The following is a 15,466-nucleotide window of genomic DNA, read 5'->3' as shown; positions in this document are numbered from 1 at the left end:
GGCGGCGGCGGCGGGGGGCCGCTGGGGCTGGAGCTGGGGCGGATCCAGGAGCCCGCGGGCGGGCCCTACTCGCCGCCGCCTTCCTCCTGCTCGCGGCAGGCCTGGAGCCGGGACAACCCGGGCTTCGAGCCGGAGGAGGCGGCGGGGCCGGTGCTGCAGATGGAGATGGACGTGGAGTGGGGCAGCCGCGGGGCCGGCTCCTCCTCCGGCGCCAGCAGCGCCCGGGGCCCGGCCGGGGAGCCTGACAGCGGCCGGCGGCGGCGCCGGCGGGGGGAACGCGGCGTGGGGGCGGCTCCGTGTCCCAGCCCCGCCGGGGGGGACCCGCTGGCCCCACACCTGCCCCCGGACGGGGCCCCTCCGTCCCATCGCACCGCATGGGCCAAGAGGCTGGCGCGCCGCTTGCGAGGTAGGAGCCAGCCCCGCTCTACATCCCCCTCCCCCCCAGGTTCTGCCCCCCCCGCCCCATGGGCCCCCCGAGGTGCTGGGCCCCCCGAGGTTCTGCCCCCCCATGGGCTGGGTCCCCCCCCGGTTCTGTCCCCCCCCCTGCCCCATGGGCTGGGTCCCCCCCAGGTTCTGCCCCCCCTCCTGCCCCATGGGCTGGGTCCCCTCCAGGTTTTGCCCCCCTCCTGCCCCAAGGCCTGAGACCCCCCAGCTTCCTCACATTCAGTCCCTTAAGCCCTCCTACCTGGTCACCCCCCTGCTTCGAGTCCTTGCCCCTGTGCTGGCCATTTGGAACCTTGTACTCCATTCCCCCACGCTCTGTAGAGCTCAAGCTCGTCCCTCTTTTCCTCCTTTCACTCCCATGTTGACCCCCCACACACACACACACTCATACTCCTGTTCACAACCTCAGCCCCTTATTTTAAACTGTCCTAGCTCTTTGCCTTTCTTGCCTGTGCCGCTTCTCCCAGATTGTCAGTTGCAGGGGATGCTTTGTAGGGCAGAGATCACACTGAGGAAAGGTAGGTCAGGCTGCACCCAGGATTTGCAATTGTATATGTGACCTTTTCTGGAGGCACAGGGCCCTCTACCCTGACACCAAATCTCTGAGTGACCTTGGGCCAAGTTGTTTCATCTCTCTGCCTTAGGCTCCCCATCTATATAATCAGATTGATGGGTACTTACCAGACAGAGGTGGTGTTGCGATTAATTACCTTTTTGTACAGTCCTTTGAAGTGCTGCCTAGCTGCCCAGTGTTGTCATTAGCTGCCAAAGTAAAAAGGCACTGTTGATACACAGTTGGCTTATATACATCATCTATTTGTTACAGTAGTCTCAGTGGCCCACTGTAGTCCTATTGCTAAAAAAAATTGGCATTGCAGAGATGCTCACTGGGGTCCAGTTTTGTGGGGGAGAAGGCATGGGCAAATGCCCCACACTGTTTTTGTTTTTCTTGTTTTTTACAGTTGCATAACGTCAATATTCGTAAAAATTAAAAGGCTTCGGTATTTTAGACAGGATTTTTCTTCATTTCAAAGAAAATCTTTGTAACTGTAAAAGTGAATGGTGAATGGAGTGAACCACTTTTTCTATAAAGTTTGCAGCTAGATAGATAATCTGAACTGGTGCAAACTGGCAAATATTAGCTGACAAGAAGTGAACAAGTCTATCAAACTGTATTCAGTTTCAGGCCTGAGGTTTGCAAATCGGACAGTTGCTTGTCCATTTATCAATGGCATCCCCAAAAAATTTTGATGTAAAAATATTCTGTGAATTGAGCCATCTCATGTCAAAATAAATGCACTGTATTTTTTTTTATTATTTATTTGGATGTGAAAGTCAAAAGTGCACTGTTTCAGGTATGCAGCATGTACACTCTGCATAAATTTTTGTGAAAGGTTGCACAATGAAATAAGTTCCTGTTTCGTGGTGTGAGATTGAAAAGTGGACGGTAGTGCTTGATTACTGTATATAAAAATAATTATTGTTGTCTGATGGCTTTAAAGCCTTTAACATTGTTCCTTGAATGTAATCTGTTATCTGTGTGTGCCTAGCTAGTGCTTGGAAAAGGAGCTGGCTTGACAGATGTAGAAAGTGAAGTCCTTTTTTTTAAACCAAGAAACAGGTACAGCCTAGGCAACGGTAATAAGTTTCCCATACTCCCGTTCCGATATACTTCGCCATGTTTGTCTACATTTAAAAAATTGTCTGAACATGACTGCAAGCACTTGAATTAGATGACACAATACTGACCATGACTTTGTGATGATCACAGTGTTGTGTTATCTCATTTAATACTGTTGGCTCAATTGTGGTATGTGAAACAGTATTGAAAACAGTCAACACTACACTGGTATGATCAATGCTAGCATTAGAACAGTTTTCAATACTGGTTTGTGGAACCTGTTGATGAAAATGATTGACTGTACAAAAAACCACTTTCAGCAGCAGTTCATCTTTTAGTGTAGATCCAGCTTTTGTCCCCGACTAGCTTAAAAAGACATTTTATTCCTCTGCTAGTCCTCGGAACTATCCAGTTACCTTAATACAATTTTTTAATGATTGACCACTCCACACTGGGAAAGGAAGACATTGCCTGCTGGACAGTTCAAACTTTGTCAGTGTATGCCCTCAGGAAATCTGTTTTTTAAAATACTCAATGATCCTACTGTACTACAGTTGAACTGGTTTTAGAACAAGTGGGAATATTTTTTTGGACAAGTCCTTCCACTGACTTGTACCACAGGGAGCTGGGCCTGAAGTGAAATTAGCATCTTCTGAGAGGAAGAAGTTGTCAGGAGAAGAGACTGCAAGATATGATTCTGTCAGCCAGGCTGTCCGGGAGATCAGTCTAACACAATTTTCTCAGGCAAAATAAGCAATTGGAAGGTGGTGCACCTCAGTCATTTAAAATTTACCTTTTTTTTGTGGTGCAGGCCCACCTTGAATCACCTGATCCTCTTGCACGCTGTCTGCTGGTGACTGATTTAGTTCTCTTTATGCTATTGGGTGTGATGTCACTAATAAAGTGCATGCTTTGTGGAAACTGGTGGGCCTACATTTTATGGTTTTGCAAGATAAGAAAATAAAAGGTAAAATTTTAAATTACTAGTGTGCTCAATATGTCCTCTAGCTGCTTGGGGCATTCTGCATATATGGATAGTGTTTTACTTTGTCAGTGTACTTTGTCATGTTCATGTCCCTTTTGGAAGTAAAATGGTTTTGTTTGACCAAGTCTGAAATGTTAAGGTACAGATTGAAGGATGCTTACTACAGATAAACTGAACACCTTTATTTCAAGGCCCAGTGAAATTCACTGCAGCATAACTTAAGGAACTATTCAATCTAGAATTGGAAAAACACACACTTATTTTTGAAGTTTCATGGAGAACAGGGATGTCACTGAAGAACGGAAAATGTAGTACTTACTTTGTGTTAAAAGATTTTGTATGTTTAAATATGAAGTCAGTTATGCTGCAAAAGCATTAGCAGTGTGTTTTAAGTGTTGGTACATGCAAACCAGAGCATTAGATTAAGAAGATTCTCTGCAGTATCTGATGCATTGTTAGAGTAAATAAACTGGTAACCGGAAGCACAGAAGATAATAAGTAGAGGCCTACCAAATTCATGGCCATAAAAAACACGTCATGGACTGTAAAATCTGGTGTCCCCCCGCTACCCTGTGAAATCTGGTATTTTGTGTGCTTTTACCCTATAGTATACAGATTTCATGGGGGGAGACCAGCGTTTCTCGAACTGGGGGTCCTGACCCAAAAGGGGGTTGCAGGAGGGTCACGGTATTGCCACCCTTACTTCTGTGCTGACTTCAGAGCTGGGTGGCTGGAGAGTGGTGGATGTTGGCTGGGTGCCCAGCTCTGAAGGCTGCACCCCGCCCGCAGCAGTGTGGAAGTAAGGGTGGCAATACCATACCATCCTTACTTCTGTGCTGCTGCCTTCAGAGCTGGGTGACTGGAGAGTGGTGGCTGCTGACTGAGGGCCCTGCTCTGCAGGCAGCTGTGCAGAAGTAAAGGTGGCAATACCATACCATGCCATCCTTACTTCTGTGCTGCTGCTGGCAGCGGCTCTGCCTTCAGAGCTGGGCTCCCAGACAGCAGCCGCTGCTCTCCAGCTGCTCAGCTCTGAAGGCAGTGCCGCCACCAGCAACAGCGCAGAAGGAAGGGTAGCAGTATCGCAACCCCACACACACAATAACCTTGCGACCCCCCCACCCCCCAAACTCCTTTTTGGGTCAGGACCCCTACAATTACAACACCGTGAAATTTCAGATTTAAAAAGCTGAAATCATGAAATTTACTATTTTTAAAATCCTATGATCATGAAATTGACCAAAATGGACCATGAATTTGGTAGGGTCCTAGTGATAAGGAGTAGTCATAATGGGTTAAGAACATAATGGCCATGCTGCCTCAAACCAATGATCTGTCTAGCCCAGGGGTTCTCAAACTTCATTGCACCCCGACCCCCTTCTGACAAAAAAAAAAAAAATTACTACATGACCCCAGAGTGGGGACAGAAGCCTGAGCGCTGCCACCCTGGGGCAGCCGGAACCCGAGCCCTGGGCGGCGGGGTGAGTAGGGGGGCAAAGCTGAAACCCAAAGGCTTCAGTCCCAAGTGGGGGGCCTATAGCCTGAGCCCCGCTGCCCAGGGCTGAGGCCGAAGCCTGAGCCCCGCCACCCAGGGCCGAAGCCCTGGGGCTTCGGCCCTGGGTGGTGGGGCTCAGGCTTTGGCCCCCAGCAAGTCTACAGCCAGCCCTGGTGACCCCATTTAAACCGGGTCACAACACACTTTGGGGTCCCGACCTACAGTTTGAGAACCGCTGGTCTAGCCCAATATCCTGTCTATGACTGGCTAGGGCTAGATGCGTCAGCGGGAAGAAACAACATGGCAATTATCAAGTGATCCATCCTCTGTGGTCCAGCCCCAGCTTCTGGCAGTTGGAGGTTTAGGAACAACTGGAGCGTGGGGTTGTGTTTCTGGCCATATTGGCTAATAGCCACTGATAGACATATCCTCCATAAAGTTATCCAGTTCGTTTTTGAACCCAGCCTTTTGACCTTCACAACATCCCCTGGCAACAAGTACCATAGGTTGATTGTGCATTTGTAAAGAAGTACTTTCTTATGTTTGTTTTAAACCTGCTGCCTGTTAATTTCAACAGGTAACCCCTTGCTCTTGTGTTATGTGAAGGGGTAAATAACACTTCCCTATTCACTGTCTCCACACCATTCATGGTTTTATCATATTGCCCCTTAGTTGTCTCTTTTCTAAGCTGAAAAGCCCAGTTTAATCACTTCCTTATCACTCCTTGTATGGAAGCTGTTCCATACCCCTAATCATTTTTGTTGCCCTTTTCAATTCTAATTTCTCTCTTTTGAGATGGGGCGACCACAACTGCACCGAATATTCGAGATGTGGGTGTGTCCTGGATTTATATAATGTCATCACATTTTCTGTCTTATTGTCTATCCCTTTTCTTATGGTTCCCAACATTCTGTTAGCTTTTTTGGCTGCCACTGCACATGGAGCAGATGTTTTCAGAAAACTATCTACAGTGACTCCCAAGATCTCTTTCTTGAGTGGTAATATCTAATTTAGACTCCATCATTGTATGTATGATTGGGATTATTTTTTCCAATGTGCATTACTTTGTACTTATTAGCATTGAATTTCATCTTCCTTTTTATTGCCCACTCACCCAATTTAGTGATATCCCTTTGTAATTCTTCACAGTCAGCTTAGAGTTGAACTATCTTGAGTAATTTTATGTTGGTTAAACAGGATTTGTTTAGACAAATTATTCATAGAGGCATACACAGAGTATGCCAGTGCACTTGGAAATATAGGTAGAAGTTATTGGTATACCACTATATTGGCAGAGTGGGTAAGTGCAGTAGCTTTTCATCTCTGGTGACTTGCATTCCAAATTCCAAGTTGGGTCAAAACAAAGTACTTTGAATTTATCCTGCTCTTTGTATTACAACCCGTCACGTGATCTTTGCATGACTGCAATTGTCTGTTACAGAGAGGGCCAATATTGAGTAAGGAGATATTTTGCTGGTTAGGACTGAGGTATATTTGTAGAGCCAGGTCGGGAAGATCACAATCTTCCTCCTCTGTGCTAGGCCTTGCTTCAGTCATTGCTGTTTTTCTGTCGCTTTCATGAATACTAAATTCATCTACCTAGCGTTTTCCTTTGTTTTTCTTATTTGAATTTAATATTCTTAATCGTTGTTTTTAAACAAGAAGGCTGCTACATTTGGCACTTATTGGGTCACAGTAGTCATGAAGTTGATGCTTCACTAAGCAATGTGAACTTCAGGACATGTATAAGATTCCTCTTTTATGTTTGCTTTGTGAGGAGGAGATGTTGCTTGAGGATGGCAAATTTAGTGAGGGTGAGGTTTTATGTTTCTGATTTGCTGTATAGCTTAACTGTTTGCTGCTATATATTATGAGCTTGCTTTTGGCTTGTTTTGGTTTTTTAATTGTGTTTTTAAACAACTTAAGGGTGCTTACAGCTTTGGAGGTACCTTTTTGTTTATAAATCCAAATATATACAAGCTATTTAAAAATAAAAGGAAATACAGCAAAACCTGTGTGGCTCAAACAAATTGAATTTATTCTGTGCACAGATTTTTAATATGAGATGAAGTTTCCTTTGTTTTGTAGTTCCCTTTAATCACCACAACGTGACACCTCATCTGAATTCTTGTAATCTATGGATATGCCTTGCAGGCAAATAAAAGAGAGTGGGAAAGAGAAGTGTTAGTTTGTGGATTTGATAAAAATTTGATGAAGTGAATGGTAGCTCACTTCAGCATGCATCAAAAGTTCATGAATGACTTTATATATCAGTAATGGGATGCTGAAAATGGTAAATTATAGCTAGAATTGAGATAATTTTGATGGTCCAGAGATGATTCCAGTCAAATCTCTACATTAAAATGACTCCCTGAACCTGCAGTATTCTTGATTATCTAGAATAATGTTTCTAAACCTGGGGGTGGTCGTGGGACAAGTTTAGGGGGGTCGCAAGCCGGGCCAGCGTTAGGGGGTAGGCAGCAGGGCAATTGCCTGGGGCTCTGTGTCACCAGGGGCTCTGCAAAATTAATGTACATGTTTCAGCCCTGAGCATAAGGTAGGGGGGTGCAATTTTTTCTGGTGGGGGTTGGTCACATTTTTTTTGTAAGTCCAAACTGGGTCGCCAGCACAAAAAGGTTAAGAAACCCTGATCTAGAATAATATACTAGTAAAATGGTAAAGTGGCGACATCAGTCCTAAAATCTCAAGCACTAAAAGAAATATAATGGCCAATAGAATCTGGATTTACTTTATTGGTGAGCCTACTCCAGGAGCTGGATTTTTCAAAGCTGTAATTTTCCGCTCCGTGCTGACTTACAATATTTCTCTAATATGACAGAATTTCAGTTAGCAAATATTTTGCTTGCTACATTTCTTATTGGTGACTAATGTACTGACAACTATACTTGGCATTCTTGGGCGTTTTATATGGTAAACTGCAGCAGCACTTATCTGTAAATTTTTCCGCCTTGGCTTTGAAGAACAAAGTAAAAAACAAAACCAGAAACCTAGTTTCCTTGTGGTAGAACTAATTCCACCTTTTTATTAATGTATATTAATGAAGGGTTGTTAAAGACTGAAAACTGAGAGGAAAGCTTATGCTAAAGTTATTACTCACTGTGCTGAAATGTCTTTTACTATTTGGCTTTGTGGCTAGGTAATGTCTTGAATTGGTGTGCTTTAATGGTTTCTAAAAATATTTGCTCTGCTAATGCTTTTGGAATGAACCTTAACATTGCATGCAGATGGAAGATTGTAGCTTTTATCATCTTTCTCTTCGCTGGGTGAAGCTCCCTTTCAACAGCTGGATCATTCAGATTTTACTCTTTGCAACAGCTGGGATTAAATTTTTGCTTCATAATCCAGTTTACCTTTGTTTTAATTTTCCATTGTTGCTGTTAAATTTGACTCCAAATTACTGTGATATCTGAAACAAAACTTTTTTCTCAGAGATTTTCAGATAATTTTATTTCCATCCACTAGTGAGCTAAAGGGAATTATTAAGGCTGGTTACTTAAAATACCTGAAAACTGAGAATGATGACTGTTTGGCTTTGCAGGAACAAATTGGGTTGTTTTTTCCACCCATCTTTTTCTCTCTGTCCTCCTTTAAACTTAGGTCATATTGGCTTGCTTTTCGGTTAAACAACAGTTGGCTGGAGGTAGCAATTCTGAATTGAACATCAACAGCTGTTCCAAGCTTCTCTCTGTTCCTTATTACTTTCCTGTTGTTAATATGATGATTGCTAATGCATTCTGTCCTGATAACATTTAACAATTGACCTTTTGGTGACACTTTTTTTTTTTTTAATTTCCTTTGTTTTCTGATCCCCTTCAGGAGAGTATAGCAAGCTGAGGGCTTGTCTACACTGGCAATTTACAGCGCTGCAACTTTCTCACTCGGGGTGTGGAAAAAACACCCCCCAAGCGCAGCAAATTTCAGCACTGTGAAGCGCCAGTGTAGACAGTGCACCAGCGCTGGGAGCTACGCCCCTCATGGAGGTGGCTTTTCTGCCGCGACCACACAAGCCACGTTAAAGTGCTGCCATGTAGACTAGCCCTCAGTTAGGGGCTCTTGCATTGAATGCTAAAGCTTCTTAAGCAAGCTAGTGTCATAAACCCAATATTGGACCTAGATTCTTCAGCTAGTACAAATGCCCAGATTCCCATGGAAACTGTAGATATGGAGAAGATTTTTGGCTCTGGAAAAGTGGAACAACAGTGTTTAAAACATTAATAGATGTCCTAACTATAGTTCCTTCTTGCACTGAAAAATAAGAAATATAGAAAGCCTTATTAAAGCCTCTACTGCAGTGTTCCCCAAACTTTTTCCTTCACATACCCCCTTACCAGTTTCTCTACATCCTTTCTATACAGCGGTGACCAAAATTGGACACAGTACTCCAGCTGAGGCCTGATCAGTGCCGAGTAGAGTGGTACTATCACCTCCCATGACTTGCATGCTATACCTCTGTTAATGCAGCCCAAAACTGCTTTTGCTTTTTTTTTTTTTTTTTTTTTGCAACAGCATTGCATTGTTGATTCATGTTGAGTTGTGATCTACCACAACTCCCAGATCCTTCTCAGCAGTGCTGCTGCCAAGCCAGTTATCCAATTTCTCCTTGTGCATTTGACTTTTCTTCCCTAAGTGTAGCATCTTACATTTGTCTTTGTTTAATTTTATTTTGTTGTCTATAGCCCAGTTCTCCAATTTATCAAGATCCCTTTGAATTTGAGTTATATCCTTCAAAAGTGTTTGCAACCCCCCTAGCTTTGTGTTATCTGCACATTTGATCAGTATTCCAATATCCAGGTAATTAATAAAGATGTTAAATTAACTGGGTCCAGAAAAACAGATCCCTGTGGAACCCCACTTGAGACCTCCTTCCAATCTGACATTAATAGTTACTCTTTATTTGCTGTTGTTTAACCAGTTATGTATCCACTTATGTATCTGCCAAGCCCACATTTCTCCAGTTTAAAATCTTATAGAAGAATATGCGGCAAAAATTGTGTCATGGTTTGTGTCACGACAAAACTTATGCACACTTTGCCTCCATTATATTGGTAATGTGGCTAATATGTGATGCCTTATGTGCATTTATGTAAATATTTCTTTTTAAAGGTCTGTGGGGTACAAGATTGATGGAAGAAAACACTAGCAGAGAGAGGTACCTGAAAAGTGTTTTACGAGAACTGATCACATATGTGATTTTCCTTGTGGTCTTGTGTGTCTGTAAGTACCATTTTCCATTAATTTTCAAATTTCTATACTAATTGTCTGTGCTGTGTGACCCAAGAATGAACAGTGAGGGTTTATACCCCAGGATGGTAGGAGTGCTGTCTAGTGATTAGGTCACGAGGCTGGTATTTAGGATACTTGGATTCTGTTTCTAATTCTGCCATTGGCTTCTTGTGTGAGCTTTGAAAAAATAATTTCAAACTGTTTGCCTCAATTTTCCCACCTTCAAAATAGAATAATACCTTCCTTTTAAAAAGTGGGAACTTTGGTAATAGTTATGATTCCTGTGCGTGCCTCTGTTTTGTATTACTACATGGAATCTAAAGGTTAAAATGCTGCTCTTGAGACAGAACAGGAGACATGGGGCGTTAGGTCATGCAACTGGGCTGTCATGAATGCATCATCAAAGGACTGGCTGAAACTGACCCATATCAATGGAGGATCCAGAAAGACAATGGGAACCTCAAGGACTGAACAGTTGCCACCTATCCACAGGAAACTCTGTTGGGCAGAACATGTGAACTCAGCCTGCGTCTGCAGGAGGAAGACAATGAACCAAAAGATGACAGGAGGTTAGGGTAGGAGCAGGCCTTTGGGAGAGAAAGAATAGCTCTCACCTGGGACTGAGACAGGGATAGAAGCAGACAATAGCATGGTTCACAGGAACCCTGGTTTGGCCAGTATGGATTATGTCTTAACCATTGCCTCTCTGTGCTAACAAAGGACTTTCCACTGGTGAATTTCAGTTGACTGATAAACCCTACTCTGTTTTGAAACCCTACTCTGGTGTCCCTGAAAATACTTGCTGAGGTGTATTGATCCCTGAAGAGGGCAAAAAGTCTGTGAACAGGGGTCTGTCTCATGGTGTGAAATAGTTCTGGAGGCTCAGGACAGGTCTACACTACATAATTACTTTGGTATAACTACATCACTCAGGGGTCTGAAAAATCCATACCCCTGAGTGATGTCGTTATACCAACCTAAGTGCCAGTGTCGCGGGAGAGCTTCCTCCACCGACATAGCTACCACATCTTGTAGAGGTGGATTAACTGTGCTGATGGGTGAATGCTCTACTCCTTCCTACAGTGTCTTCATTAAAGTGCTACAGCGGTGCAGGTGCATCAGTACAGCTGTGCCCATGCAGTGTTTTAAGTGTTAACCTTCCCTCAGTCCTAAAGGCATTGAGGCCATGTGCCCTACCCTTGTGGAAGAATTGGGGCCCCTTTCAGGTTCTGGCATGCTGAAAGGGTTCCTCCAAGGGACTGTTTAAAAGCTGGTGCATAGCACAAATCCTGTGTATCTGACGCCATCGAATAGTGAAAGGCATGAGCTATTGATCACAGTCAAAAATTAAAGTTTAGAAAGTGTCTGAAAAGGTATGATTTTTATCAACTAAGACAACACCAGATATCCTTAAGCGTAAAAGTTCCTGTAGTGGTTGAAAGACTGGCGGTGGTAGCCTCTTTAACATTTTTGACTCTCTCTCCATATGCACATAACATTGAGTGTCCTAAACAGGCTTGCAGCCTCATGCATGCTAATACACAGATGTAAATCTTGGGTAAAGTATGTGGTATTAAACATGGGCACAAGATAGTGAGTAGATGCTCAGATATCAGTCTTATTTATAGGGGAGTTTACCTTTACTTTTACATAAAAGTAAAGGTAAAGAAATCCAAAGAGGCAGATATTGGAAGTTCTAATACATGATGGACAAGGTGGGTGAGGTAATATCTTTTATTGAGCCAACTTCTGTTGGTGAGAGAGACAAGCTTTTGAGCTTACAAAAAGCTGCTCTTCAGGTCCTCTTCAGCTCTGTGTAACTTGAAAACTTCTCTCTCACCAACAGAAGTTGTTGCAGTAAACGATGATACCTCACCCACATTGTCTCTCTAGTCTGGAACCAACATGGTGTCACAGTTACCACAAGTCCGGTGCTTTCGCACGGCTCTGTATCAGTCCCAGGGAGGGCCCCTTTAGAGTGTTAACCCCCCTTTGGGTTACACTCTCTCACTGGGGTAAGCCCCGTGGCTTCAGTGCCTCCTAGGACCGCACTTCTGAGCGTTCAGCATGCCTGCCTAAGGCTTGGTCTACACTTACCCCCCAAGTCGAAGTAAGGTACGCAAATTCAGGTACGTGAATAACGTAGCTGAATTCGACATACCTTACTTCGAACTTACCGCGGTTCAGACGCGGTCCACACGCGGCAGGCAGGCTCCCCGTCGACTCCGCGGTACTCCTCTCGTTGAGCTGGAGTACCGCAGTCGACGGCGAGCACTTCCTGGTTCGATTTATCGCGTCCAGACCAGACGCGATAAATCGAACCAGGAAGTTCGATTTCCAGCCGCCGAACTAGCGGCTAAGTATAGACCAGCCCTCACTCTGAGAGCTCCCCTCAGTGAATCCACTTAAACTGGACCCGGGGGCAGACTTGCACAACCAAAGGGAGAAATGCAATCCTGACCTCTTTAGTCTAGAGTGACTCTCAGATAGCACTGTAAAACAGAAGGATTTGTAAAATTTCTGGAATACCGCATAAGCAGTTCTTCAGTTAGCATAGAGAGTGGAAAAGTTGCAGCCAAGTCCAACTGAGTCTGACTAGAGCCCAGGGCCCTCTTCCAGTCCACAAGTGCCCCTACTTCCAGCAGACCACACTTAACTAACCCAACCTGCTCTTCTTCAGTCCTTTGTTCCTCTTACCAGGCAGACATGGTCACCTGACCATCCACCTTAGCTCTTTGTTCTCCAGCTGGTCCGAACTGGCTGGCTTCCTGCAAGGGGGGGACAGCAGTCCATGTTCATTATTTGCTAGACACCCAGATGTCCACGCACTGTCTTCTGGGTTCTCGGAGGGGGTGGGGGGAAGAGGGGCAGGCAGCTAGCAACAGTGACGCTGGGATCTCTGCAAATAATAATCACCCTTTCCCCACCACCTGGTCAAACATGCAGCATCCAAAGTGCTATGAGAAATTCCCTCTTCATCACACATGGCTATAACAACACTGCACATAATATATCACACCCACACAGAGAGAATCTTAGTTCATTTTAGGGGTTATCCCTTGGGGGGAAGATTAATGAGTACTTTTTGTGTGTGCAATGTAGGATATTTTAGAACCCTAGAACCATATTCAGAATACATACTGGGAGGTCTTCTAGATTAGAGTTTGTGCTGTTAGCATATTGTGCTTTTACAATGGAAGCATCAGAAGTAAAAACATTCCTTTATCTAAACACTGAAAATGTTAAAGATTTTTTTTTTAACTTTTAACAAAAGTATTTTAGGTTTTTATTAATACACCATGATCTAGTTTGTAGAATAAACTCAAGTACAGATTCCTCTTAGTTATTGAGGCAAAATAACTTTTTTAAGGATTTTCACACCTTCCTGCCACATAGGCAGCTGACCAAGGTTGTGGGAAATAATATAAGTATGGTATTACATAGTGCTTGGAATTATTAGAGGTTCTGAATATAATTTTTTTTAAATAAAATCTCTCCAAAAATAATCTTTTTAGAGTTTCATTTCTAATACTGTTACACACAAAGTAGCTCATTCAAATATAGCATGTGCAATGGCTAAAACAGATACTTGGTTTTTCATATGGTCTAGTGGTTCAAACATAATGCAGGCAAACGGGGGGGTCCTTGTTCTGCTCCAGACTTCAGCCTTGCAAAACAATCATGAAAATTTGCCAGCCTAAACATAAAATCTATTCACCGACTTTCCTCCTGGTGGTGGTGATAAAACAAATCTTTTACTTGCCTAGCAAAACAATTACTTGCTGCCGGTTAATATAATTCTGGAAAGCTGGCATATTTTTTATGCTCTTTATTTTTAGCACTGGCAATAAATCCTCAATTTAATATTTTCAGTGCCTCAAATAAAATGCCAATGAATTTTAAACTAAAATATAAAGTTGTAGCTTTGAGACCAAGTATGACTTCTTTATCTACTCTGGTATTTTTCTTAAATTTTTAGTACCACTAGTACCATACCATTAGTATGTCAGGTGAAGTAGTGTAAATGTGGTACCAGCATTTGTATCACTGTGTCATCTAACCCTACTCAGAATTAGTCTAGATGATAGTGGCAAAAACCCCAGTGGACTTTCAATACTAGCACCAGTGGAAATGCAACAGTGAGAGATTTAATAAAATAAAATAAAATAAAAAAAAAGAGAAGCCAGGATATACAAGGCCTTGATGTAGATCTACAGTTTATTTCCCTGTAGAATTTTAGCACTGCTAGAAGACATAAATGTTAACAGATCCATCAGCTGAATAACTTGATGCAAACTCGCATAAAATGTTTTTGCCTGCAGACCATTTAACTACGCTTTCAAATTGTTTTTTTAATGGAGGAGAGGGGAACTACAGTATTTTGAAAATTAGTATAGCCCTTTGTTTCAGTTAAAAAGGCATTTTAAACATATTTGTCGTCTCCCCCCCCCCCCCAGCAGTTTGCTCTTGAGTTTTCACAGTTCAGTATGTCCTGCAGTTATTGTTTGGCATAATTTGGATGGTCATTTTTCAGTACAAGAAAAGAAAGAGAGAGCATTTCATATGTACTAGTATTTTTAAATTAATAAATTGACTGAAGGTCAGTGTCCTGCATTAGCAATTCATACACTCACCATACAACATAGAAGAAAAGCTTGAAGAAATAGTTCTTGTTCTTTATTTAAAGAAAATAAATAGTCTTATTTATAGGGGAGTTTAACTTTTCTTAACTCTGATTATACTATATAGTTGTCAAAGGACTCTGTCACCACAACAAGGTTAAAAATTGGTATATAGCCTGGACCTAATTCCATCCCTCAAAATGGGCTGTGGTATTGGACTTTCCAGGGGTTTAACAGTGTCCCTGTAACCGGGTTAGGTACTGTCCACCCATTAACTTTAACTATGCTATAACTGGATCTCCCAATGGGCTTATGGTTATAGTTGTTGTGTTGATGCAGTCTTTAAGTTGGGGGCCTAATTCTCTGTTGTGTCAGTCTTTTCTGGTGGCTGTGCCCTGTTCACTCCAACTGGAAAGATGCTATTGTACTATAAGCGAGGGGCCAATCCCACCTTTCCTGATATGCCCTGCTATTAGATATCCTGTTCCTTTCCTCTGTCTTCTCCTCATTTGAGCTTTTCTGGTGGTTTTGGGCCTTCCTTGCCTCACCCTTCCACCTGCCTCATCCCTCCAGAATGGCACCTATGCTGCTGCTTGTGCACGTGGCCCTATTTTAAAGGAGTGAGGAGAAGCAACGGATGCACTCTTAGGCCCTGATGCAGCGGTGCATTTAAGTGTGCTTAACTTTGTGTATGAGTAATCCTATCCCTATGCAGCAAAGCATATAACTGCATGAGTAAGCATGTGCTCAAGTGCTTTGCTGAATAGGGATGGGATTACTTAAATGCTTAAATACATTGTTGAATCATGAATTTGGTCATTTTCAATGTCCGTTCCTAATGGTGCATAGAGGAAGCAGTATGTCTACGAGCAGCCAGTGACCATTGCCTCCTCTGTGAATAGTCTGCAGTGTTCGAGAACACTGCATCTGATACTACTACTACACTTAGCAACTCCAGTATGGCTTGTAGAAGTAGAGGGTAAAACTGACTAGGGGTCACATTGGTATCACTCTGCGATGGGAGAAATGCAATGGGCAGGAGCCACAGCACAGCCTTA

The 15,466-nt window shown here is 43.2% G+C and overlaps 1 protein-coding gene across 1 annotated transcript in view; it reads left to right on the top strand.

Moving 5' to 3' along the window:
* The first annotated feature begins 74 nt into the window (after positions 1–74).
* The window catches only part of PKD2 (polycystin 2, transient receptor potential cation channel), a 43,753-nt gene continuing 28,361 nt past the window's right edge, over positions 75–15,466 (top strand). The window contains exons 1-2 of the mRNA XM_024203945.3: positions 75–406; positions 9,667–9,777. Coding sequence (XP_024059713.1) covers positions 160–406; positions 9,667–9,777 — 358 coding nt within the window. The 5' untranslated portion in view covers positions 75–159. The remainder of the gene's footprint in view (positions 407–9,666; positions 9,778–15,466) is intronic.

The sequence above is a fragment of the Terrapene carolina genome, unplaced genomic scaffold (genome assembly GCF_002925995.2).
Source record: "Terrapene carolina triunguis isolate 2854851 unplaced genomic scaffold, T_m_triunguis-2.0 Scaffold789, whole genome shotgun sequence".
In the NCBI taxonomy this organism is placed as follows: domain Eukaryota; kingdom Metazoa; phylum Chordata; order Testudines; family Emydidae; genus Terrapene; species Terrapene triunguis.
This window is presented reverse-complemented; position numbering and strand designations above follow the sequence as displayed.